This window comes from Chiloscyllium plagiosum, unplaced genomic scaffold (genome assembly GCF_037043375.1).
Source record: "Chiloscyllium plagiosum isolate Xiang-an unplaced genomic scaffold, Cpla_swu_hap1 HiC_scaffold_28, whole genome shotgun sequence".
NCBI lineage: Eukaryota > Metazoa > Chordata > Chondrichthyes > Orectolobiformes > Hemiscylliidae > Chiloscyllium > Chiloscyllium plagiosum.
This window is the reverse complement of record NW_028270166.1, coordinates 7,261,004-7,286,220: the sequence shown is the minus strand read 5'-3', so window position 1 is coordinate 7,286,220 and position 25,217 is coordinate 7,261,004. Positions and strand designations below refer to the sequence as shown.

The 25,217-nt window shown below is 46.2% G+C and overlaps 1 protein-coding gene across 1 annotated transcript in view; it reads right to left on the bottom strand.

The window, feature by feature from the left end:
• The window catches only part of ncanb (neurocan b), a 264,974-nt gene that overhangs the window by 71,049 nt on the left and 168,708 nt on the right, over positions 1-25,217 (bottom strand). The window contains exon 8 of the mRNA XM_043721435.2: positions 6,981-9,053. Coding sequence (XP_043577370.2) covers positions 6,981-9,053 — 2,073 coding nt within the window. The remainder of the gene's footprint in view (positions 1-6,980; positions 9,054-25,217) is intronic.

Genomic DNA, 25,217 nt, shown 5'->3' with positions numbered 1-25,217 from the left:
AACCAAGCAGCTGAAGCGCAGCCCCATCAAATGTGCAGCAATGAAAATCCGAAATCTGTAAGAGGCCAGAATTGGTGCAGAGATCTTGAAGGCTGGTCAGAGAAGGGTAAGTTGTGAGGGGCTAAGCTTTAGTGAGAATTACTATAGCACTCATGTCTGGGAGGGAGAATGAAACCAGAACATCTCATAAGAACACAAAAACTCAGAGCAGGAGGACGCCATTCAGCCCACTGAGCCTGCTCTGCCATTTAATACCATCATGGCTGTTCTCATCTCAGCCTCAACTCCACTTCGTGCCCTCTCTCCATGACTTTCAACCAGTTACTTATTAAAAATCCATCCATCTCCTTCTTAAATTTACTCAATCTCCCGGCATCCGCCACACTCTGCCGCGGTGAATTCTACCTAATACTATGATCTCTTGTTCCAGAATGCCCACAGTGGGAAACATCCTCTCTGCGTCCAATTTGTCAACTCCTTTAGTATCTTGCACACTTCAATTAGATGTGCTCTCATTCTCGACTTAAACTGCTCAATCTCTCTTCATAAAACCAACGCTTCCTCTCCGAATCAATCAAGTGAACCTTCTCTGAACTGCCCCCAATGTAGCTACATCCCTCCTCAAGTAAGGGGACCAACCCAGTTTGCGATACTCCAAGTACAGTCTCACTAATGCATTGCACAGTTGCAGCAACACCTCCCTGCCTTCATACTCTATTTCTCCATGGGGAATGGGGTTTGGCTCTCCTGTGGATAGTAATAGAATGGAAATCCCCTATCCATCCCAATGGATCCACAAGTACCATGCATTCCATAGAGACAATGGTGGAGAGAAAATCATATCCAGGGCCAACCTCACGAGTGCACAAATCCATGAATATCAAATCCATTTCTAACAAGGACAAACCCTTGTAGAGTTTTTTTTTCTTTATTCTTATAAGGGTTTTGGGCATCATTTTCAAGGCCAGTATTTATTACCCAATTGCCCAAGAACAGAATGGATTGCTGGGTCATTTTAGAGTTAGAGACAAACAAATTGCTGATGCTGGAATCCAAGGTTGACAAGCAGGAGGCTGGAAGAACACAGCAAGCCAGGCAGCATCAGGAGGTGGAGAAGTCAACGTTTCAGGTGAGTCATTTCACAGGGCAGTTAAAAGTCAACCTCATTGCTGTGGGTGTGGAGTCACATGTAGACCAGACCAGGTAAGGATGGCAGATTTCCCTCCCTAAAGGGACATTAATTTACTGGATTGGTTTGCTTTCCCAGAAGTCACCATTAGAATAACTTCATTTAATTCTAGAATCCTTACAGCATGGAAACAGTCCATTTGGCCCATCGCGTCCACACCGACCCTCTGAAGAGCATCCCACCCAGACCCACCCCATCCCTGTAAGCCTGCATTTCTCATAGCTAACCCACCTCACCTGTACATCTTTGGAATGTGGGAGGAAACCAGAGCACTCAGAGGAAATCAACACAGACACAGGGAGAATGTACAAACTCCACACAGACGGTAACCCAAGGGTGGAATCGAACCTGGGACCCTAGTGCTGTGAGGCAGCAGTGCTAAACACTGAGCTGACCTTTGATTGTATTATATTCAAATGTCACCACCTGCCCTGCTACAAAACCCATGTCACTAGAACATCAGCCTGGTCTCTTGGTCATTAGTACAGTCCTCTTAATAATTTACTATATGACAACAATCTTGGTTTCTGAAATCCTGCAAACTTCAGCAGAGTGAGGACAAGAGGTTCTGAGAATTTCAGGCTGTGTGTTTGAGTCATGACACCAACTGGATGAAAGGCTTTGACCTACCATGCAGGACATTATAAAGACTAAAAAGAGGGTTAAAAAAAAGTAAGGCAACTTAAGACATGATGGCTCAGTGACACCAGGTTCGAACATTGATAGAGGAAGTATGTTTGTGAGTAGTTGAACTCTGTACTAATTTTAACAAAATAAAAAAGCCATAAAGTCCTCACCCTTCACATATCCCTTACCAACTCTTGCTGTCCCCATGCCCTATCCATTCGACCTAATACCCTGCACCCATCAGCATAGCCCTACATTTGCCCAGACCAAACTATATCCCACTCACCATTATATTGCCTACTGTTCCACTGCGAGATTATATCCTACATCCCCACAGCCTTATGCCTGCTCCAGCACCTCCCCCACACTAAACCATGCTCCTCCCCACTCAGCCCTTATGACAGCTCATGTCTCCTCAACACCAAACTACAACATTTCCATGCTCATTCACCATACCCTGTAGAAAAGCAGAGAACACAACAGCAGCACTGTAATTTGTAAAACACAAAGATGGTAAGTGATAACTTTCCAATTTCTTAAAATGCCTCCTTTTCACTATAAAACTGTCAGTCATCAAGACTCTTTGAAGAATCAATGGCTGAAACTAAAAGCACTTGAAACCTCTTAATCCTGTGAAAATTAAATTGTGAGATTGATAACAGAGATCAAAGAGACAGAGCTGGCAAATCAGAGGTTTCAACGGATTCACGGATGTCCTGATTCTCAGTCACAGTTTGCTGTCTCATTTCTCTGGGGCTGGATATTATATGCTCCATGGGGTGATTTCAGGGGTGGTATGGTGGCACAGTGGTTAGCACTGTTGCCTCACAGCGCCAGGCACCTAGGTTCAATTCTATCCTAGGGCGACTGTCTGTCTGGAGTGTACACATTCTCCTTGTGTCTGGATTGGTCTCCTCTGAGTGCTCCTGTTTCCTCCCGCAGTCCAAAGATGTGCAGGTTAGTGTGGATTGGCCATGCTAAATTGCCCCATAGTGTCCAGGGATCCGCAGACTAGGTAGATTAACCATGGGAAATGCAGGGTTATAGGGTTAGGGTAGGGGGGCATGTGGGTCTGGGTGGGATACTGTTTGGAGGGTCAGTGCAGACTTGATGGGCTGAATGGCCTGCTTCCACACTGGAGGGATTCTATGATTCTTGGATTGTCTCAGGAGGGGCCACGTGTAAACAGGGTGGGAGCCCAAACCATCAGCTTCCCCTGCACCTCTGAGCTCAGTGCACTGGCAGCGAAATTGGCAGCATCTCCACTATTTCTAAATAAATAATTAAGGACTGACCCCAATATTGCACTGCCTATACCATAACATGCTTGGCATGGGCAGGTAAGCGGGAGTGAGTAGCCCACGCTTTTACCAGTTTGTAAAATTGCAGAATGAAGGGGCTCCTATCTTTGGAGGGCTCCTACCTTGCCCGGTTGCCTCAGACCAGCCGATAGTTTAAACCCGGGCAGACCTCCCTCTCCCTATCCTGCACCTCAAGGTGGCCTTGTCCTCACACCCCCAAACCCCCCGACCCCCCCCGTTCCCCCCCCCCCCTCCCTGGTCTGGATCTGGGGCATTATCCGGCCTCAGCCTGGGGGCTTGCCTGCCGTCATGGTCTTGCCCACTATGGAGTTCTGGCTCTGCCATTAACAGCTGGAAGCTACAGAAGGTGGCATTTCCCCTCCTCTCACCACACGTTATGATGACAGTCTGACTCTGCATTAATGTGGCGCTGCACAGTGCTCCATCGCCAGGACAGGCTCACTCTTGTCGGGTCACTTCACATAGCGGCAGGGGAGCAAGCTAACCAACTACTTCTCTAGCCCCTCCCAGATATTTCTGTCTCTGGTTTGAAACTAAATTGCACAGCAAGATCTCCCAGACCAATGGGAAATAGAAACTGATGGGAGGAGAAATCAATGGGCACTTTGCTATGAGTTAGTCTTCTGCTGCTTGTTACAACCAGTTTTATGAGGTGAGCTGCTTGAGTTGCTCTTTCAAAGTGCTTGCACAGCTATGATGGGCTGAATGGCCTCCTCCATTGCTGTATGGATTAATGAATTTAAGCAATGCACGGGAGAACTATCAGGGACTTGGGCATATAGCTATGTACCAAGAATCATTGAATCCCTACATTATGGGAACAGGCCCTTTAGCCCAACAAGTCCACAATGACCTTCCGAACAGTAACACACCTAGACCCATTCTCCTACCCCATACTGTATTTACCCCTAATGCTCCTAACCTACACATCCCTGAATGAGCATGACCAATTCACCTAAAGTGCACATCTTTGGACAGTGGGAGGAAACTGGAGCACCTGGAGGAAGCCCTCTCAAACACGGGGAGAATGTGCAAACTCCACACAGACAGTCACCCGAGGCTGGAATTGAACTCGGGTCCCTGGCGCTGTGAGGCAGCAGTGCTAACCATTGAGCCATCGTACCACCCCATCACCCCAAGATCAGAGAGATTCCCAGAGGACAACACCAATCTGTGTAGTCTCAGTACATAATCACTGAGAAGGTTCTCTAGGATGATCCCCAGTAAGGAGGGCTGGTCTTGTGATCAAAGGCTGAACAGGTTGGGACTCTACTCACTGGAGTTTAGAAGACCGAGAGGTGATCTCATTGAAATATATCGGATTGTTAAGGGGCTTGACAGGGTAAATGCTGAGAGCATGTGTCCCCTTGTGAGAGAATCTTGGACCACATAGTGTAGCCTCAGAATAAAGGGATGGCAATTTAAAACTGAGATGAGGAGGAAATTCTTCTTTCATGGAGTTCAGAGTCTTTGGGATTCAGAGAGCTGTGAGTGCAGTGTCCTTGCGCATATTTAAGGCTGAGATAGAGAGATTCCTGATCGGTCAGGGAGTCAAGGATTCAGGGAAAAGGCATGAAAGTGGGTGTAAAGAATGTCAGATCAACCATGATCCTATCGAAGCAGGCTCAAGGGACCGAATGGCCTACACCTGTTCCAATTTCTTAAGGCATTAATGAGGGAACAATAAGGAGCAATACCATTACTGTTTTCGCATCCTGATAGGTTCTGATAGACCATATGATTATAGTAAGACCACAAGATATAGGGGCGGTATTAGGCTATTCGGCCCCCATTGGAGGTGCTTCACCATTCAATCATGGCTGATACGCTTCCCAACCCCATTCTCCTCCCTTCTCCCTGTAACCCTTGATCCCCTTACTAATCAAGGACCTGTCTTAAATACATTCAATGACTTCGCTTCCACAGTCCTCTGTGGCAATGAGTTCCACCCTTTGGCTGAAGAAATTCCTCCTCGTCTCAGTTCTAAAGAGTTCCTTCACTCTGAGGCTGTGCCCTCGGGTCCTAGTCTCTCCTGCGAGTGGAAACATTGTCTCCATGTCCACGCCCCTCAGTATTCTGTAAGTTACAGTCAGATCCCCCCCTCATCCTTTTAAACCCTATGGAGTACAGATCCAGAGACCTCAATCGCTCCTCGTATGACAAGCCCCATCCTCAGGATCATTCTTATAAACCTCCTCTGGACCCCCTCCAAGGTGCAGCCTTCCTTCGATATGGGACCAAAACTGCTCACAATATTCCAAATATAATCTGACCAGAGCCTTATACAGCCTCAGCAGTACATCTCTGTCTGGTATTCTAGCCCTCTCAAAAGGAATGCTAGCATTGCATTTGCCTTCCTCACTGAATTTGCATGTTAACCTGAGGAGGATCCTGATCGAGAACCAACAAGTCTCTTTGTGCTTCAGATTTCTGAAGCCATTTCCCCATTTAGAAAATAGTTTACCCCCTTATTCCTCCAACCAAAGTGTAAAGCCTCACAATTTCTCACATCATATTCCATCTGCTACTTTTTTCCCTGCGCTCTTAATCTGCCCTGTGATAGAATAAATCAGGAAACACTATGGCGGTAGCATCATTAGTCCAAGGTAACAGGATTAAGGTAACGGATGGAATCTAGTAATTCTCTCCTACATGTTCGAATCAACCTGCTTGTACACATCATTCAACACCACCATCACAGGTGGAACTTGAACCCAGACCTTCTGACCCCACGAACTCACTACCACAGTACCACAAGAGCCCTAAGTAATTCTCTTTTATACTCTTCTCCACAGCCTAGACATCCTCCCTAATGTCAGGACAGGAAAGGAGTTCTGAAGAAGGATCACTCAACCGAAAATGTTAACTCTGATCTCTCTCCATAGATGCTGCCAGACCTGCTGAGCTTTTCCAGCAACTTCTGTTTCTGTTTCTGTTTCTGATTGTCAGTATCCACAGTTCTCTCGTTTTGTTTTTTGTTTTCCCTAACATTGGTGGGCGGCACGGTGGCACAGTGGTTAGCACTGCTGCCTCGCAGCGCCAGAGACCCGGGTTCAATTCCCGACTCAGGCGACTGACTGTGTGGAGTTTGCATGTTCTCCCCGTGTCTGCGTGGGTTTCCTCCGGGTGCTCCGGTTTCCTCCCACAGTCCAAAGATGTGCAGGTCAGGTGAATTGGCCATGCTAAATTGCCCGTAGTGTTAGGTAAGGGGTAAATGTAGGGGTATGTGTGGGTTTCGCTTCGGCGGGTCGGTGTGGACTTGTTGGGCCGAAGGGCCTGTTTCCACACTGTAATCTAATCTAATCTAATCTAATCTAACATGTTGTGATTAGCACTGGATGCGATATTGCAGCTAAACGAAAACACCGTAGTGCATCGTAGTGAGTCTGACTGCTTTTCCAAATCATGCCCCTCACAAAGATTCACATTGTAACAATGCAGAATAAGGCCATTCAGCCCATTCTGCCAGCATTGGTTCTATCCCCCAGTGCCAATCTCCTGCCTTTTCCCCATATCCCTACACACCAGTTCTATCCAAATAATCATCCAATGCCCCTCTTGAATGCCTCACCATACCTGCAGGCAGTGCTTGCTAGCACCTTCCACAATTCAGGAAAAACAAACCTTATTCTCATGATACAGAATTCCACCAGAGAAAGCCCTTTCCATCCACCCTTACTGCATAGACTCCTAATAGACCAAACCCTTTCTAAGGCCCTTCTCTTTCCACAGAAGTTGATCAGAAATGGACACAATATTTTAGCTGGTGTCTGATATTTGGCCCAGCATTTATATCTGTTGCGAGTGACAGTGAATAAATGAATAAATACATTCAGCCTCACCTGTTATTGGAAAGACCAGTTCTTCGTCCAAGTCATTGAGGCTAACAATGGATGGAGTTACTGCTGAACTTTCTTTCTCTTGCTCCAAGGCTGACCCGGTCGGATCTTCAGCCATTTGGTCAGTGGTGACTAACATCTGCTCTGCTGCCCCCGATCCATCAGCTTCTTCATATGGTGAAGATATCCATGTTTCTGAGGGCAGAGTTTCAGCATCGTGAGGCACAGACGGAATCATGTGCTCCATGCTATCATCAACAGTTGTGGATTCATGATGAGACAAGTTCAGATTGTGCAACGGGGTGGGAAAAGGAATGGAAGTGAACAGCGCAGGACTTTCTGTGAAAGCAGTGTCTTCACCAGCTCTCTCTGGCCTCTCCAATCTCTGCAATTCTTCCTCTGCTAACCCGACTGTGCCTAAGACAGTGGGCACCATTGACTGTTCTGCTGTGATGGCTACTGTTCTGGGAAGCTCCAATTCTGCGTGTGAATCTTGAGTAATGGATGAGACTGTAACTGCAGGTATTGCTTCCTCAGTTTCCTTGACAACGTGTGCAGTTGACTTGGCTGTTGGACTCAGGCCAGATACTCCTGTGCCTTCTTTCCTGTCAACCGTTCCTGTTACACTTGTCAACACTATCTCTGTATTCCTAACAACATTTGACATTGTTGAGTGTAATGGCCCCTGTCCTACCTCAGTAGATGTAGTAGCAAGCACTGCACTGCCAGAAGCAAATGTTACTGATTTTGAGTGGTCTCTGTGGGCCTCAGGGAATTTTTCTCCGTGTAATAATAATCCAATTCCTGAGGCACCCGTCACTGACATAATATCTTCTCTTTCTGTTTCAGACAGTTTATTCATTGTTTGCTCAATTTCATTTGAAGCCATCAGTTTCTTTGTAGGTGGCTGACTGCTTGTTTCATTTCCATCTGTTGTATTCACTACAGAAGACTGAACAGTGCTGGGCATTTGTTTGCCAAGTGGCTGACTTCCATCCAACCCATTCAGGGACTCTGTCTCCCTCTCTGGCATTACTAAATATGTCAGCTCTGTTTCTTCTGTCAGATGTTCTTCATTGTCTTTTGGCACTGAGGTGTCAATGAGTGCTGTGGAATGTGGAGTGGGCTGGGTCAAACTGTTAACATGTCCCTCAAAAGCCAATGTCCTCTCTTGGAGTTCCTCCTCAGAAGCTTTGAGGGGGTCTGGCACACTGTCTGCTGAAGTCTGTCTTTCTTCTGGATCACTCTCATGTCCAGATGGAGTTCCTGAATGATTTTCTGCAGCATCTGAACCGGTCTGGTGCTGGTTTAGGAAAATCGTTTCTCCATCGCCACTTCCTCCAAGGTCACCAGTTGCCAAGGTGCCAGCTCCCTCTTGAAGGAGGCCTACGTACCCTGTCGTGGGTCTCACTGGAACTGAGGACCGCTCAGAGAATTCTCCACCCGGGTGATCTGTGACAGTGTGAGGCTGAAGGGCCTTCAGCCCATGTGTAACACCTACCACAGCTAATGGCTTCTCACCCTCATCACTGCCTGTAGTTCTGTTCTCCTCAGGAGGAATTCTGTTCTTGCTGATGTTTGGTAGCAGCAATGAAACAGCAGTTTGCTCTTCCCATGCCTTGTTGCTAATATTTGATGATTGAGAATTATTTCCTTCTTGGTGTTGACCATAGATTCCCAATTTCCTATAAATATTTGTGTGCTTAGTCACTGCTGAAAGATATTCTTTATCCTCTCTGGGAATCACATCTCCAGAAGCTTCAGTGACCATTTCTAAGTAAGTTCTACCTACAGTACTGGTGCTTGAGTTGTTTGTCACTGTGGCAATATTTCTGGAACTTTCCAATTCTTGGGTTGAAGAATCGCTCTCTTCGTTTCTGACTGTGGTTATTTCAGTTGTTTCTGTCGAAGATGGCTTCTCAGTTTTATGACTTTGTCTCTCTAGCAGCCAAAGCTCCTCATGAGCCCTTTTGAATTTTGAACCATCCTGATCATTCCCACTGAGCGGTGTGATGACTTGCTCCCCATCCTTCTCATTGGTGAGGTGGACAGAGGAACTTTCTCTTCTAGGTTGCCCTGTAGGTGGGAAACATGAACCAAAGTTAGTTTTGAACTGACCCATGCACGAATCAAACCTTAAAATTCCAATTCCTTAAAAGTTGGATACTTTCATCAACAGAATCCCCCAATCCACAACCTCTATCACCTGAGCATTAACTGCATGGGAATTTCATTGACTCCGTGTTCTTCTCTAAATCATACACTAATGCAGATAAAGCATGTCTTTTTCTTTATTATTCACAGGTGGCATGAGAGCTGGGCAGGTATTATATACCTTTGGTGATGAGCTGCCTCGTTGAACCACCATAGTTCATGAGATATATCTACACCCACATTGCTGTTGGGAAGGGAGTTCTTGGATTTTGACTCAGCAGCTTTGAAGGTACATCAATATATTTCAAAGTCAAGACAGTGAGTGTCTTGGAGGGGAACTAGCAAGTAGTGGTGCTCCCACGTATCTGATGCCTTTATCCTTCTAGATGGTAGAGTGTGGTGCACTTTGAAAGTGCTGTCAAGGGAGCCTTGGTGAGTTTTTACAATGGAATCATGTATCTAGCATTATCGTCACTGGATTCAGACTTCAGAGCACCCTTACCTAACAGCATTGGAAAAGGACCTTCAGTACAGACCACAACAATTTAAGAATATGACACACCTCCACCCTCACTACATTGACTTTGCCATTATTGAGGTTGGTGAAGCCTCTTCTAGGGTTCTGAGTCCAGTTCTAGTTGCCCTTTCTCCTTTATTTTAAGTTAGTTAGCAATCAAAAGCACAGTGAATTGTAGGTACATGCATTTAGTATTTTATGAACAGTCCACTTGGTTGGGAGAGATCAAATCAGCAGGGCTATATGGACTTCAGTAAGGCGTTCGACAAGGTTCCCCATGGGAGACTGATTAGCAAGGTTGGATCTCATGGAATAAAGAGAGAACTAGCCATTTGGATACAAAACTGGCTTAAACTGGTGGTGGAGGGTTATTTTTCAGACTGGAGGCCTGTGACCAGTGGAGTGCTACAAGGATCAGTGCTGGACCCGCTACTTTTTGTCATTTACATAAATGATTTGGATGCGAGCATAAGAGGTACAGTTAGTAAGTTTGCAGATGACACCAAAATTGGAGGTGGAGTGGACAGCGAAGAGGGTTACCTCAGATTACAACAGGATCTGGACCAGATGGGCCAATGGGCTGAGAAGTGGCAGATGGAGTTTAATTCAGATTAATGTGAGGTGCTGCATTTTGGGAAAGCAAATCTTAGCAGGACTTATACACTTAATGGTAAGGTCCTAGGGAGTGTTGCTAAACAAAGAGACTTTGGAGTGCAGGTTCCTAGCTCCTTGAAAGTGGAGTCACAGGTAAATAGGATAGTGAAGAAGGGTTTGGTATGCTTTCCTTTATTGATCAGAGTATGGACTACAGGAGTTGGGAGGTCGTGTTGCGGCTGTATTGGTTAGGCCACTGTTGGAATATTGCGTGCAATTCTGATCTCCTTCCTATCGGAAAGATGTTGTGAAAACTGAAAGGGTTCAGAAAAGATTTACAAGGATGTTGCCAGGGTTGGAGGATCTGAGCTACAGGGAGAGGCTGAACAGGCTGAGGCTGTTTTCCCTGGAGCGTCGGAGGCTGAGGGGAGACCTTATAGAGGTTTACAAAATTATGAGGGGCATGGATAGGCAAAGTCATTTCCCTGAGGTCGTGGAGTCCAGAACTAGAGGGCATTGGTTTAGGGTGAGAGGGGAAAGATATAAAAGAGACCTAAAGGGCAACTTTTTCACGCAGAGGGTGGTACGTGTATGGAATGAGCTGCCAGAGGAAGTGGTGGAGGCTGGTACAATTGCAACATTTAATAGGCATTTGGATGGGTATATGAATAGGAAGGGTTTGGAGGGATATGGGCCGGGTGCTGGCAGGTGGGACTACATTGGGTTGGGATATCTGGTCGGCATGGACGGGTTGGACCGAAGTGTCTGTTTCCATGCTGTACATCTCTATGACTCTATGACTCTATAGCTCCCTGATTGGCCCCGGTTAACAAACCCAATCAGGAATCCCATAAGTCAATGAGACCCCCCTGGCCCAAGTTCCAATCACTGCACAGTCCAATCCCATCAGGAGTTGAGGGGAATGTGCCCATCATAGGAAACTTAAAAATCACACAACACCAAGTTATAATAATAATAATAATCCATCAGGTTTAATTGAAAGCATTAGCTTTCAGAGCGCCCCGCTCCTTCATCGGGTGGTTGTCCATCTGATGAAGGAGCAGTGCACCAAAAGCTTGCACTTCCAAATAAAACTGTTGGACTATAACCTGGTGTTGCATGATTTTTAACTTAGACCACCCCAGTCCAACACCAGCTCCCCAACATCATCTTTGGAAAAACTGCTACCGAACATCTAGCATCATCTTGGACTCTCCACAAATTGAAGAATAATTTTCTCAGGAGCTGCTGCAAGCAACTCTAGAATCAGAGAACTTATTTCAAACAAATTATTAATAAAATAAGAGAATAAGTGAGAAGTTATATTATTTTTCCATTTACGGTGGACCCTTTGATAGATTCATTGATGGAAAGAAAAGCTTGTTTGAGACTTAATGATGATTTGGTAAACCCTCCAAGAATATGTCCAATCAGAGTTGACAGCTTAGATTGAGATCAGAGGGTGGTGGACACCAAAGGGTAATCATTGATACGTTCCTGAGCAGCTATCACTCAGAACTGTGTACTTACCAGGATAACTATTATGAGTTTTATATCCCATCTGCCTCATTAAACAAGCAATATATCCAGAATTGAACATCTTTTAATAATTTAATAAAGCCAAACCTCATATGAAGAAATATTGACCACTAGGTTCAATATAACAGAACAATTCTTTCCAGTTTTGACTATTCAGACATTGAGGTATATCTTTCCAATACTCACAGTAAAGGGGATTATTTTAAGACTTTCCCTCTGATAACAAACAGATGGGAGAGATATTAAAATCACCAGGGACTGTTGCTTATCACATTCCTTCCCTTTCCGCAGAGTTCACATTTAACTTAGTCTCTAGGCAACAATCTGAACAGCAGGATGCTACAGACCAGCCCCTATTGACATCATCAGGTTTTTATCTGAGATCCTCACTTGTATTTCAACCAAAGGCCTTCAAAGTGATGTTCGCCAGAGAATTAGGTATGCTTTCACTTTCTTAAAAATTAATTCCTTATCTTGTAGGGTCTGGAGCAGCAAGACGGCAAAAGTGAGGACTGCAGATACTGGAAATCAGAGTCTACATTAGAGTGGTGCTGGAAAAGCACAGCCGGCAGGAATTCCTGATGAAGGATTTTTGCCCGAAACGTCGATTTTCCTGCTCCTCGGATGCTGCCTGACCGGCTGTGCTTTTCCAGCACCACTTTAATGTAGAGTCTGGATCAGCAAGAGTCATCCTTAGGCCTTACTAGAAAAGTTTAGGCTCTTATAATTCCTGGACCCATCACTTTTCCAAATGGGAGGCCCTGCTCCTCAGGGTGGAAGCATGTCATTTTACCCAAGGAACCAATTCTGTCATCCTGCCAATAACACTCGCTTCCCACCTGCCACTTTCTTCTGGTCGCGAATATTTTGAGCACCCAGGCAACGAGGAGTAATTCCCGCTAGGATCAGGAGGCTTCACTAGTCAACCCAGTCAATTCCCACAAAGAGCTAAATACAGATTTTGGAGCAGAATTTCCGATCCTAGAACCTTTCCATTATTTTGTTTCTGATGTAGAACTACCCATCAAACACAAGGATTGGAGAAATAACAACTTGATGGTAAGATAAATACGGATAATGTTCACGGAGAGATTATGTACAGTATATCTGGTCTCGGTCACTGCTACTTCAGGCAACTCTCAAGACATGGGAGTGATACATTACACTCTGTCAATGTGGATGATGGTGGACAGTAGTTTAGGATATGCCTTTTTAAAGGGGCATACACATCATATCATCAGATGCACCACCACAGCCACCTGTTTCCACCTGCCTTAGTCGCTCATCACCACCTCCCTCTGCTGCTGTAATCTCACATCAGTGTTACCTCTAAAATCATACAATCCCTACAGGGTGGAAGCATGTCATTCGGCCACTGAGTCCACACTGATCCTCTGAAGACCAATCCCCCCTAGCCACACACCCCTACCCTATAAGTTGAAAAATGTGGTGCTGAGGAAGGGCTTATGCCCGAAATGTCGATTCTCCTGCTTCTCGGATGCTGCCTGGCCTGCTGTGTTTTTCCAGCACCACATTTTTCAACTCTGGTCTCCAGCATCTGCAGTCCTCACTTTCTCCTACTTACCCCTACCCTATAAGCCTGCATTTCCCATGGTTAATCCACCTAGTCTGCATATCCCTGGACACTACAGGCAACTTAGCATGGTCAATCCACCTGACCTGCACATCTTTGGACTGTGGGAGGAAACCGGAGCATCAAGAGGGGATCCGCACAGACACAGGGAGAATGTGCAAACTCCACACAGACAGTCACTCAAGGCTAGGAACGAACCCAGATCCTGGTACTGTGAGGCAGCATTGCCAGCCACTGAGCCACCACAACACTCAACTCTAGACATGACCAGATTCCAGAAAGCTTCTTCCTGGTCGGGCTCTCTTATTCCACACTGGAAAACCTAAGGTCATCTAAAACACTGCTGCCATTATCAGAGCTCAAATCAAATCCCATTCAAGCATCAATGCATGGTCCCTGTCCTAGATTGTCTCCTGGTCCTTGATTTTGAAATTCTCACCCTTGTTTTCAAATCCTTCTGTGACCTCATTCATCCCTAGCTCTGGAGTCTCTTCCAGGCCCACAGCTCCCTGTCCACCTTGGTCCCCTGTGCAGCCCAGATTTTCATTGCTCTACCTTTCATTGGCAGTACCTTCAGGTGTCTGGACTCCAGGCCTTGAAATTCTCTCTGAGATAAGACCCTTGGTATCTGTTTTCTCCTTTTAGATGCCTTTAAGGGGCAGTACAGTGGCTCAATGGTTAGCACTGCCGCCTCAACGCCAGGGACCCAGGTTCAATTCCAGCCTCAGGCGACTGTGTGGAGTTTGCACATTTTCCCCGTGGGTTTCCTCTCACATTCCAAAGGTGTGTAAGTTAGGTGAATTGGCTATGCTAAATTGCCGATGGTGTCCAGGAATGTGTAGGGTAGGTGTATTAGTCATGGGAAATGTAGGGGATTGGGTCTAGGTGAGATACTCTTTGGAGGGTTGGTGTGGACTTGTTGGGCCAAATGGCCTGTTTCCACTCTGTATGGATTCTATGCCACTTCTCAGCTGTCGTGGAGTTGTGTACCCTAAGGCAGCTGATATGGGATGCTGTCAAATTTGTTGTTTGATAATGGTTCTGTGTAGGACCTCAGGAAGTTATGCCACATTAAAGGAACAGTGTAAATTGACATCCATCTTGCTGAACAAGAATTCCTGCTGATTCAGGCATTCTATAATTGCTACAAAAATAAAACAGAGGCATCTGCTGCTAATAGCTTGCATTCTGGACAAAGTTTACTTCTTCCTCTATCAACGGGAATATGTTTTGTACAATAATGAGGCTGCTTTCCCTTCAGTAAGTTCACCTGTACTGTTCCATTGGACAATCCAACTGTACAAGAGTGAAGCCGCTGATGAGATTTGTGCTCAGAGTTGAAGGGATATGGAAGTTAATTAAGTCCCATAGGATCAACATCGTTTTTTTAAGCTGGTGAACTGCAAGTTCTTTGTGAATCATATGAGTTGCTAAGGGATTGTAATGGAGGTTTTTACAGTGGCACACAGACAGATCAATGTAGAGACTGTGGTTAGTGATAGCTTCGTACAATTCTGAAACACCCTCGCATCAAGCTCTGTCCTGTTATTTTAGTGCAGATGGTTGAAGCATCTGCTGATGATGCATTCTGTTAAAATGAGGGTCAGGCAACTGTTTTCCAGGCAAATACAGAAAGAAGACATACTGCATTTGTATAGCTTCTTTCATGACCTCAGGATGTCCCAATGAGTATTATAGCCAGTGTAGTCCTTTCTGAATCATACTTATTGTCCTCGTGAGACACGGTAGCCCCTTTTCTGCACAGCAAGCTATCACAAACCGTACTGGAGGTTGGTAAACATGGTGCCACTGTTTAAGAAGGGCGGTGAAGACAAGCCAGGGAACTATAGACCAGTGAGCCTGACCTCGGTGGTGAGCAAGTTGTTGGAGGGAATCCTGAGGGACAGGGTGTACATGTATTTGGAAAGGCAAGGACTGATTTGGGATAGTCAACATGGCTTTGTGCGTGGGAAATCATGTCTCACAAACTTGATTGAGTTTTTTGAAGAAGTAACAAAGAAGATTGATGAGGGCAGAGCAGTAGATGTGATCTATATGGACTTCAGTAAGGCGTTCGACAAGGTTCCCCATGGAAGACTGAGTAGCAAGGTTAGATCTCATGGAATACAGGGAGAACTAGCCATTTGGATACAGAACTGGCTCAAAGGTAGAAGATAGAGGGTGGTGGTGGAGGGCTGTTTTTCAGGCTGGAGGTCTGTGACCAGTGGAGTGCCACAAGGATCAGTGCTGGGCACTCTACTTTTTATCATTTACATAAATGATTTGGATGCGAGCATAAGAGGTGCAGTTAGTAAGTTTACAGATGACACCAAAATTGGAGGTGTAGCAGACAGCGAAGAGGGTTACCTCAGATTACAACAGGATCTGGACCAGATGGGCCAATGGGCTGAGAAGTGGCAGATGGAGTTTAATTCAGATTAATGCGAGGTGCTGCATTTTGGGAAAGCAAATCAGAGCTGGACTTATACACTTAATGGTAAGGTCCTAGGGAGTGTTGCTGAACAAAGAGACCTTGGAGCGCAGGTTCACAGCTCCTTGAAAGTGGAGTCGCAGCTAGATAGGATAGTGAAGAAGGCGTTTGGTATGCTTTCCTTTATTGGTCAGAGTATTGAGTACAGGAGTTGGGAGGTCATGTTGCGGCTATACAAGACATTGGTTAGGCCACTCTTGGAATATTGTGTGCAATTCTGGTCTCTTTCCTATCGGAAAGATGTTGTGAAACTTGAAAGGGTTCAGAAATGATTTACAAGGATGTTTCCAGGGTTGGAGGATTTGAGCTACAGGGAGAGGCTGAGCAGGCTGGGGCTGTTTTCCCTGGAGCATGGGAGGCTGAGGGGTGACCTTACAGAGGTTTTTAAAATCATGAGGGGTGTGGAAAGGATAAATAGACAAGGTCTTTTCCCCCTGGGGTGGGGGAGTCCAGAACTAGAGGGCATAGGTTCAGGGTGAGTGTGGAAAGATTTAAAAGGGACCTACGGGATAGTGCGTGTATGGAATGAGCTGCCTGAGGATGTGGTGGAGGCTGGTACAATTGCAACATTTAAGAGGCATTTGGATGGGTATATGAATAGGAAGGGTTTGGAGGGATATCGGCCAGGTGCTGGCAGGTGGGACTAGATTGAGTTGGTATATCTGGGTGGCATGGATGGGTTGGACCGAAGGGTCTATTTCCATGCTGTACATCTCTATGACTCAATGACTCTATATAATGCAATAATGACCATTAACTGATGGTTACTGAGAGGCAAATGAAAACTAAGGAAAATTTCACCTTTTTAAAACTTTGTTCAGGGGTTTAGGCATCACTGGCTGGCCCAGCATCCATTACCCATCCACCACTGCACTGAGAAGGTGATAGCACGGGTGTTTTTCTGATGACCAGTCCTGTTAGCTTGTCATATTCGCCACCTTTCCCAGGATGTGGTAATGGGTGAGGGTTGTTTCAGGTAGTTCACTGCTTCCAATCTTACTTTGCCTTTGCTTTATCTCAAATACAGTTTATTGAGGAGAAAGTCCTCAGCAGAGGCCTCACCTTCATTCCCCTACGCTCTCGGATTAACGAGTTCAACACGCGGCGTGACATCGAACAATTCTTCCGCTGCCTTCGCCTCCGCGCCTACTTCTTCAACCAAGACTCTCGGCCACCCTCTGACGACCCCTCCTCACGCCTCCAACACACCCCATCCACCTGGACACCCCGTGCTGGCCTCTTACCCGCCCTCGATCTCTTTATAGCCAACTGCCGCCGCGACATTAACCGCCTCAACTTCTCCACCCCTCTCACTCACTCCAACCTCTCACCCTCGCAACATGCAGCCCTCCACTCCCTCCGTTCCAATCCCAACCTCACTATCAAACCAGCAGACAAGGGAGGCACGGTAGTAGTTTGGCGCACCAACCTTTACACCGCTGAGGCTAAACGTCAGCTCGTGGACACTGCCTCCTACTGCCCCCTTGACTATGACCCCACCTCCCACTACCAAACCATCATCTCCCAGACCATCCATAACCTCATTTACCTCAGGGGATCTCCCATCCACCGCCTCCAACCTCATAATCCCACAACCCCGCACTGCCCGTTTCTACCTCCTGCCCAGAATCCACAACCTGACTGCCCCGGCCGACCCATTGTCTCAGCCTGATCCTGCCCCACCGAACTCATCTTTGCATACCTCGACACGGTCCTGTCCCCCTTAGTCCAAGAACTCCCCACCTACGTTTGGGACACCACACACGCCCTCCACCTCCTCCATGATTTTCGCTTCCCCGGTCCCCAACGTCTTATCTTCACCATGGACATCCAGTCCCTGTACACCTCCATCCCCCATCACGAAGGACTCAAAGCCCTCCGCTTCTTCCTTTCCCGCCGTACCAACCAGTACCCTTCCACTGACACCCTCCTTCAACTGACTGAACTGTCCTCACCCTGAATAACTTCTCTTTCCAATCTTCCCACTTCCTCCAAACCAAAGGAGTAGCCATGGGCACCCGTATGGGCCCCAGCTATGCCTGCCTCTTCGTAGGATATGTGGAACAGTCCATCTTCCGCAGTTACACTGGAACCACCCCCCACCTTTTCCTCCGCTACATCGATGACTGTATCGGCGCTGCCTCGTGCTCCCATGAGGAGGTTGAACAGTTCATCCACTTTACCAACACCTTCCACCCCGACCTCAAATTCACCTGGACCGTCTCAGACTCCTCCCTCCCCTCCCTAGACCTTTCCATTTCTATCTCGGGCGACCGAATCAACACGGACATTTACTATAAACCGACCGACTCCCACAGCTACCTACACTACACCTCCTCCCACCCTGCCCCCTGTAAAACGCCATCCCATATTCCCAATTCCTTCGTCTCCGCCGCATCTGCTCCCAGGAGGACCAGTTCCAAAACCATACAACCCAGATGGCCTCCTTCAAGGACCGCAATTTCCCCCCAGACATGATCAACGATGCTCTCCACCGCATCTCTTCCACTTCCCGCTCCTCCGCCCTTGAGCCCCGCCCCTCCAACCGCCACCAGGACAGAACCCCACTGGTCCTCACCTACCACCCCACCAACCTCCATATACAGCGTATCATCCGCTGTCATTTCCACCACCTCCATACGGACCCTACCACCAGGGATATATTTCCCTCCCCTCCCCTATCAGCATTCCAAAAAGACCACTCCCTCCATGACTCCCTCGTCAGGTCCACACCCCCCACCAACCCAACCTCCACTCCCGGCACCTTCCCCTGCAACCGCAAGAAATGCAAAACTTGCACCCACACCTCTCCCCTCACTTCCCTCCAAGGCCCCAAGGGATACTTCCATATCCGCCACAAATTCACCTGCACCTCCACACACATCATCTATTGCATCCGCTGCACCTGATGTGGCCTCCTCTATATTGGGGAGACAGGCCGCCTAATTGCGGAACGTTTCAGAGAACACCTCTGGGACAGCCACACCAACCAACCCAACCATCCCATGGCTCAACACTTCAACTCCCCCTCCCACTCCACCAAGGACATGCAGGTCCTTGGACTCCTCCATCGCCAGACCATAGCAACACGACGGTTGGAGGAAAAGCGCCTCATCTTCCGCCTAGGAACCCTCCAACCACAAGGGATGAACTCAGATTTCTCCAGTTTCCTCATTTCCCCTCCCCCCACCTTGTCTCAGTCAAATCCCTCGAACTCAGCACCGCCTTCCTAACCTGCAATCTTCTTCCTGACCTCTCTGCCCCCACCCCACTCCGGCCTATCACCCTCACCTTGACCTCCTTCCACCTATCGCATTTCCAACGCCCCTCCCCCAAGTCCCTCCTCCCTACCTTTTATCTTAGCCTGCTGGACACACTTTCCTCATTCCTGAAGAAGGGCTTATGCCCGAATCGTCGATTCTCCTGTTCCTTGGATGCTGCCTGACCTGCTGCGCTTTTCCAGCAACACATTTTCAGCTCATAACAAAGCTTATTGCCTAATAGCAAAATGTTACACTATTATTGGCAGGTGTAGATACTAGGGACCATAGGGAGGTGGTACAAATACATCTTCTCCCTCCAAAAGCAGTACCCACATTCTCTGAAAATGTTTTAAAGAATGTGAAATTCACCTCAGTCTCCATTTATCCCCCAAAGACTGGGGGCGATATCAGTAGAATGGGTAGGGTTCATGTAACAAGACCTTTAACCTCTTCAGAACCATGACCTTTTTTTGTCTTGCCCACAGCCTTTTTTCCCCATAGTTACCCCATTATACAATGCTACTAAATGCGTTACATTTACCACTATTAGATTTCCCTTTCAAAGTTCAGATTTCACAGATGAAGGCAGTTTGAATATCTCACAAAATGCACTCCATCCTGAGTGTGAAGAATGGTAGATCTCTTGCTAGTGGACTGTTAACTCAGGGCCTGATCTGTGGATGCTATCTCCACTGGAGGATCTATGCTATCTCAGATATCCTTCCAAATAACATTCTTCTTTGTTAGCATTATTGCTGCTCCATTACCTGAGATGGAGAACCTTCATTTCCTGAACTCCCTCCCAGAAAGACAGTTCCTCTGTTGAAATAAAACAAAACATGTCTTCCTTGCAGTACCTGGATCTCTGGATCGAACAATCACATTCTAATTGGAAGAGGTAGGTTTTGTTTTGCAATTTCCTGGGTGCTTAGACCAGTCAGTTTCTTCTTCTTAACTTTGTTCTTTCTCTGTGGATGTTGGCCTGGCTCCCAGGGTGTCATATTCACCTCATGACCCCTGAGTTGTTGGTGAGGCTAGATGTCTTCAATAACCCACTGTTGTTTCTCGGACTGATGAAGTAAACTTTTTTAGGGCTCACAGAAATGTTCCTGAAAGACAGCTGCTCACTCAACATTATCTCGAGCACTGGTATTGACTGTTTAGTTGTTTGGAGATAATCAATGGAAGATTGAAGAATCTGCTCAAGTGGGTTGTACTGCTCCTTCTAGTTCTCAGTATTTGCTTCATCTCATAGACATTGCTTCTGATCTGCCTTCAGTGATGACAGGAGTATTTTCTAGACTCAACAGTGCTGTCTAATTGCTGATTTCACAATGAGCTAGCTTTTGATATCTCTGGCTACCACACTGCTAACTGAACCATGGCTGTACCCTGGCTATGTCAAAGGTCCCTGGTGTATCTTTTCCAATAATCATCCTGAGGAGAAGCAAGGATTTGGTTTTTGTCAAACACTCAAAATTGTGATTGTGGAACGCTGTTGCTGCTAAAATAATGTGATCTCACTGGTCCTTTGGCCTGGCTACTTTACAATATCATACTAGCTCACTGTGTGGGTTACCCTTCTGTTCTTGTGGAATGTGGTTTTCTGGCCGTTTCTTCTTTGTGGACACACGAAACCATTTTCATGTCATTGTAGATAATCTCAACAGATTCTTTCTTCTTTTAGTTTTCCACAGTAAGTCCAGGAGGCTAGCTGACAACTCTTTGTTCCTGCACCACTCTGGTGAAAAGACATCCATCACTCATCTTATCTATATCTCTTATGATTTTAAAACCTCTATAAGATCACTCCTCAACTTCTTATGCTCCAGTGAAAAAAGTCCCACTTATCCAGCCTCTCTCTATAACTCAAACATTCTATTCCCGGCAACATTCAAGCAAATCTCTTCTGAACCCTCTCCAGTTGAATAATATCCTCCCTATAACATGGCAACCATAACTGGACACAGTATTCCAGAAGAGGCCTCACCAACATCCTGTACAATCTAACATGGCTTCCCAACTCCTGTACTCAAGGATCTGAGCAATGAAGGCAAATGTGCTAAATGCTTTCTTAACCATCCTATCTACATGTGACACAAACTTCCAAGAATTATGTACCTGAACCTCTCGGTCTCTCGGTTGTACAACGCTACCCAAGGCTCTACTTTTAACTGTATAAGTCCTACCCTTATTTGTTTTAGCAAAATGCAATATCTCCACTTAAACTCCATCTGCTAGTCCTCAGCATATTGACCCAGTCGATCAAGATCCCTCTGTAATCTTAGATAACCTTCTTCTCTGTCCACTACACCACCAATTTTGGTGATGTCCGCCAACTTACTAACAATGCCTTTGAAATTCTCATCTAAATCATTTATATAAATGATAAACAAAAGTGGACCCAGCACTGATCCCTGTGGAACATCGCTGGTCACACATCTCCAGTCCGAAAAACAGCTGTCCATCACTACTCTCTGTTTCCTGCCATTAAGCCAATTTTAAATCCAATTGGCAGGTTCACACTGAATCCCATATGATCTAACTTCACTAATTATTCTACCACGTGGAACTTTGTCAAAGTCCAAGTAAATAATGTCTACCACTCTGCCCTCATCAATCTTTTTGGTTACTTCCTCAAAAAACTCAAGTCAAGTTTGTGAGATATGATTTCCCTCGCACAATGCCATGCTGTCTGCCCCTAATCATTCCTTGCCTCTCCAAATGCATATAAATCCTAACTTTCAGATTCACTTCCAACAACTTACTCTCCGCCGAAGTCAGACTCACAGGTCTGTAGTTCTCAGGCTTCTCACTCCATAAGTTTTTAAACAAAGGCACAAAGTTAACCTCTCTCCAATCATCTGGCACCTGACCTGTAGTTGTAGATAATACAAATATTTCTGAAAAGGGCCCCGGAATTTCCTCCCTAACCTGCACATCCACCAATATCATTTATTGTATCCGTTGCTCCCAATGTGGTCTCCTCTACATTGAGGAGGCTGGACGCCTCCTAGCAGAGCGCTTTAGGGAACATCTCCGGGACACCCGCACCAATCAACCACACTGCCCTGTGGCCCAACATTTCAACTCCCCCTCCCACTCTGCCAAGGACAGGGAGGTCCTGGGTCTCCTTCACCACCGCTCCCTCACCACCCGACGCCTGGAGGAAGAACGCCTCATCTTCTGCCTCAGAACACGTCAACCCCAGGGCATCAATGTGGACTTCAACAGTTTCCTCATTTCCCCTTCCCCCACCTCACCCCAGTTCCAAACTTCCAGCTCAGCACTGTCCCCATGACTTGTCCTACCTGCCTATCTTCTTTTCCACCTATCCACTCCTCCCTCCTCCCTGACCTATCACCTTCATCCCCTCCCCCACTCACCTATTGTACTCTATGCTACCTTCTCCCCACCCCCACCCTCCTCTCACTTATCTCTCCACCCTTCAGGCTCTCTGCCTGTATTCCTGATGAAGAGCTTTGCCCAAAACGTCGATTTCGCTGCTCCTCGGATGCTGCCTGAACTGCTGTGCTTTTCCAGCACCACTAATCCACATTCTTCCTGTGTCTGCGTGGGTTTTCTCTGAGTGCTCCGGTTTCTTCCCACAATCCAAAGATGTGAAGGTTAGGTGAATGGCCATTCTAAATTGCCCATAGTGTTCAGGCATGCGTAGGTTAGGTACATTAATCAGGGGTAAATAGAGGGGAATGGGTCTGGGTGGGTTGCCTTTTGGAGGGGTCAGTGAGAACTAGCCATTTGGATACAGAACTGGCTCAACGGTAGAAGACAGAGGGTGGTGGTGGAGGGTTGTTCTTCAGACTGGAGGCCTGTGACCAGTGGAGTGCCACAAGGATTGGTGCTGGGTCATCTACGTTTTGTCATTTACATAAATGATTTGGATGCGAGCATAAGAGGTACAGTTAGTAAGTTTACAGATGACACCAAAATTGGAGGTGCAGTGGACAGCAAAGAAGGTTACCTCAGATTACAACAGGATCTGGACCAGATGGGCCAATGGGCTGAGAAGTGGCAGATGGAGTTTAATTCAGATAAATGCAAGGTGCTGCATTTTGAGAAAGCAAATCTTAGCAGGACTTATACACTTAATGGTAAGGTCCTATGGAGTGTTGCTGAACAAAGAGACCTTGGAGTGCATGTTCATAGCTCCTTGAAAGGTGAGTCACGGCTAGATAGGATAGTGAAGGCGGCATTTGGTACGCTTTCCTTTATTGGTCAGAGTATTGAGTACAGGAGTTGGGAGGTCATGTTACAGCTGTACAGGCCATTGGTTAGGCCACTGTTGGTCTATTGCGTGCAATTCTGGTCTCCTTCTTACTGGAAAGATGTTGTGAAACTCGAAAGGGTTCAGAAAAGATTTACAAGGATGTTGCCAGGGTTGGAGGATCTGAGCTACAGGGAGAGGCTGAACAGGCTGGAGCTGTTTTCCCTGGAGCATCAGAGGCTGAGGGGTGACCTTATAGAGGTTTATAAAATTATGAGGGGCATGGATAGAATAAATAGGCAAAGTCTTTTCCCTGAGATTGGGGAATCCAGAACTAGAGGGCACAGATTTAGGGTGAGAGGGGAAAGATATAAAAGAGACCTAAGGGGCAACGTTTTCACACAGAGGGTGGTACATGTATGGAATGAGCTGCCAGAGGATGTGGTGGAGGCTGGTACAATTGCAACATTTAAGAGGCATTTGGATGGGTATATGAATAGGAAGGGTTTGGAGGGATATGGGCCGGGTGCTGGCAAGTAGGACTAGATTGGGTTGGGATATCTAGTCGGCATGGACGGGTTGGACCGAAGGGTCTGTTTCCATGCTGTACATCTCTGTGACTCTATGACTCTAAATGGGCAAAACAGGAGTCAGAAACCCACTGGCCTTATACCAACTGGAGAGAAAATTCCAGAATATACCATAAAGGATAAATGGACAGTTTGATAAAGATGATCTGATTGTGCACAATCAGCTTGGATTTGTGAATGAAAATCGTGTTTGGCAATGTGGAAGATTTTTGAGGGTTTTGCTAACAAAATTGCTGATGGGAATTTAATGAACATAATATGCTTGAATTTGCAGAAGGTTTTTGTTAAGGTCCCCCTCAGAAGGTTGGTTAGCGTATGGGATAGGAGGTAATGGACTGGCATGGATGAAGGATTGACTAACAGAAACAAACAAGAGATTTGGAACAAATAGATCATTCTTGTGTTGGCAGATTGTGACTACTGGGTACGGCAAGGATCATTGCTTGGACTCCAGCTGTTCACAATATACATCAATGATTTGGATGCTAGAACCAATTGTAAAATTTCCAAATTTGCAGATGATACAAAGTTCAGTGGGAATGTGGGTGGTCTGAGGAAGTGGCAAAATAGCTTCAGGAAGAATTTTCAGACTTAATGATTGAGCAAGAATGTGGCAGAAAGTGGAACAATGTGAGATTATCTACATACGCAGGAGCAGAAGAGGTGTAGTGGGTTTTTTTTAAATAGTGAAATGTTGGAAAGTATAGATGCACAAAAGGTCCTTGTGAATAAGTTGCTGGAGGCTAACATGGAGCTGTTAGGAAGGCTAATGGAAGGTTAGCCTTAAACACAAGAGGATTTGAGAACAGGAGTAGTCAAATCTTGCTACAGCTATATAGAAGCTTGGTTAGACTCACCTGGAGTACTGTACAGTCGGTTCTGCTATAACACAGGAGTTCCGTTCTTGTGCAATCTCGTGTTATAAGAAAACCGCATCATAGCAACACCATTTCAACTAATGGGGCCGGGCTCGCATTATAACCAATACATGCTTTAAAAGTTCACAGTATAGAAACAGTGACCTCCAATTCATCAATTGTGTTATTGCGAATTCACATGAACGAAACACGTGTTATAGCAGAACAACCTGTATGCAGTTTTGGTCTCTTTATCTCAGGATGGATATTAGTGCCATCAAGGAGGGTGTAACAAAGGTTCATCAAACTTACTCTCTGGATGGGGAGATAGTCGTATGAAAAGAGATTGATCAAACTCAGTCAGTCTTCTCTGGTAGAGCAGGTTTAATGGGCTGAATGGCCTACTCCTGTTCCTG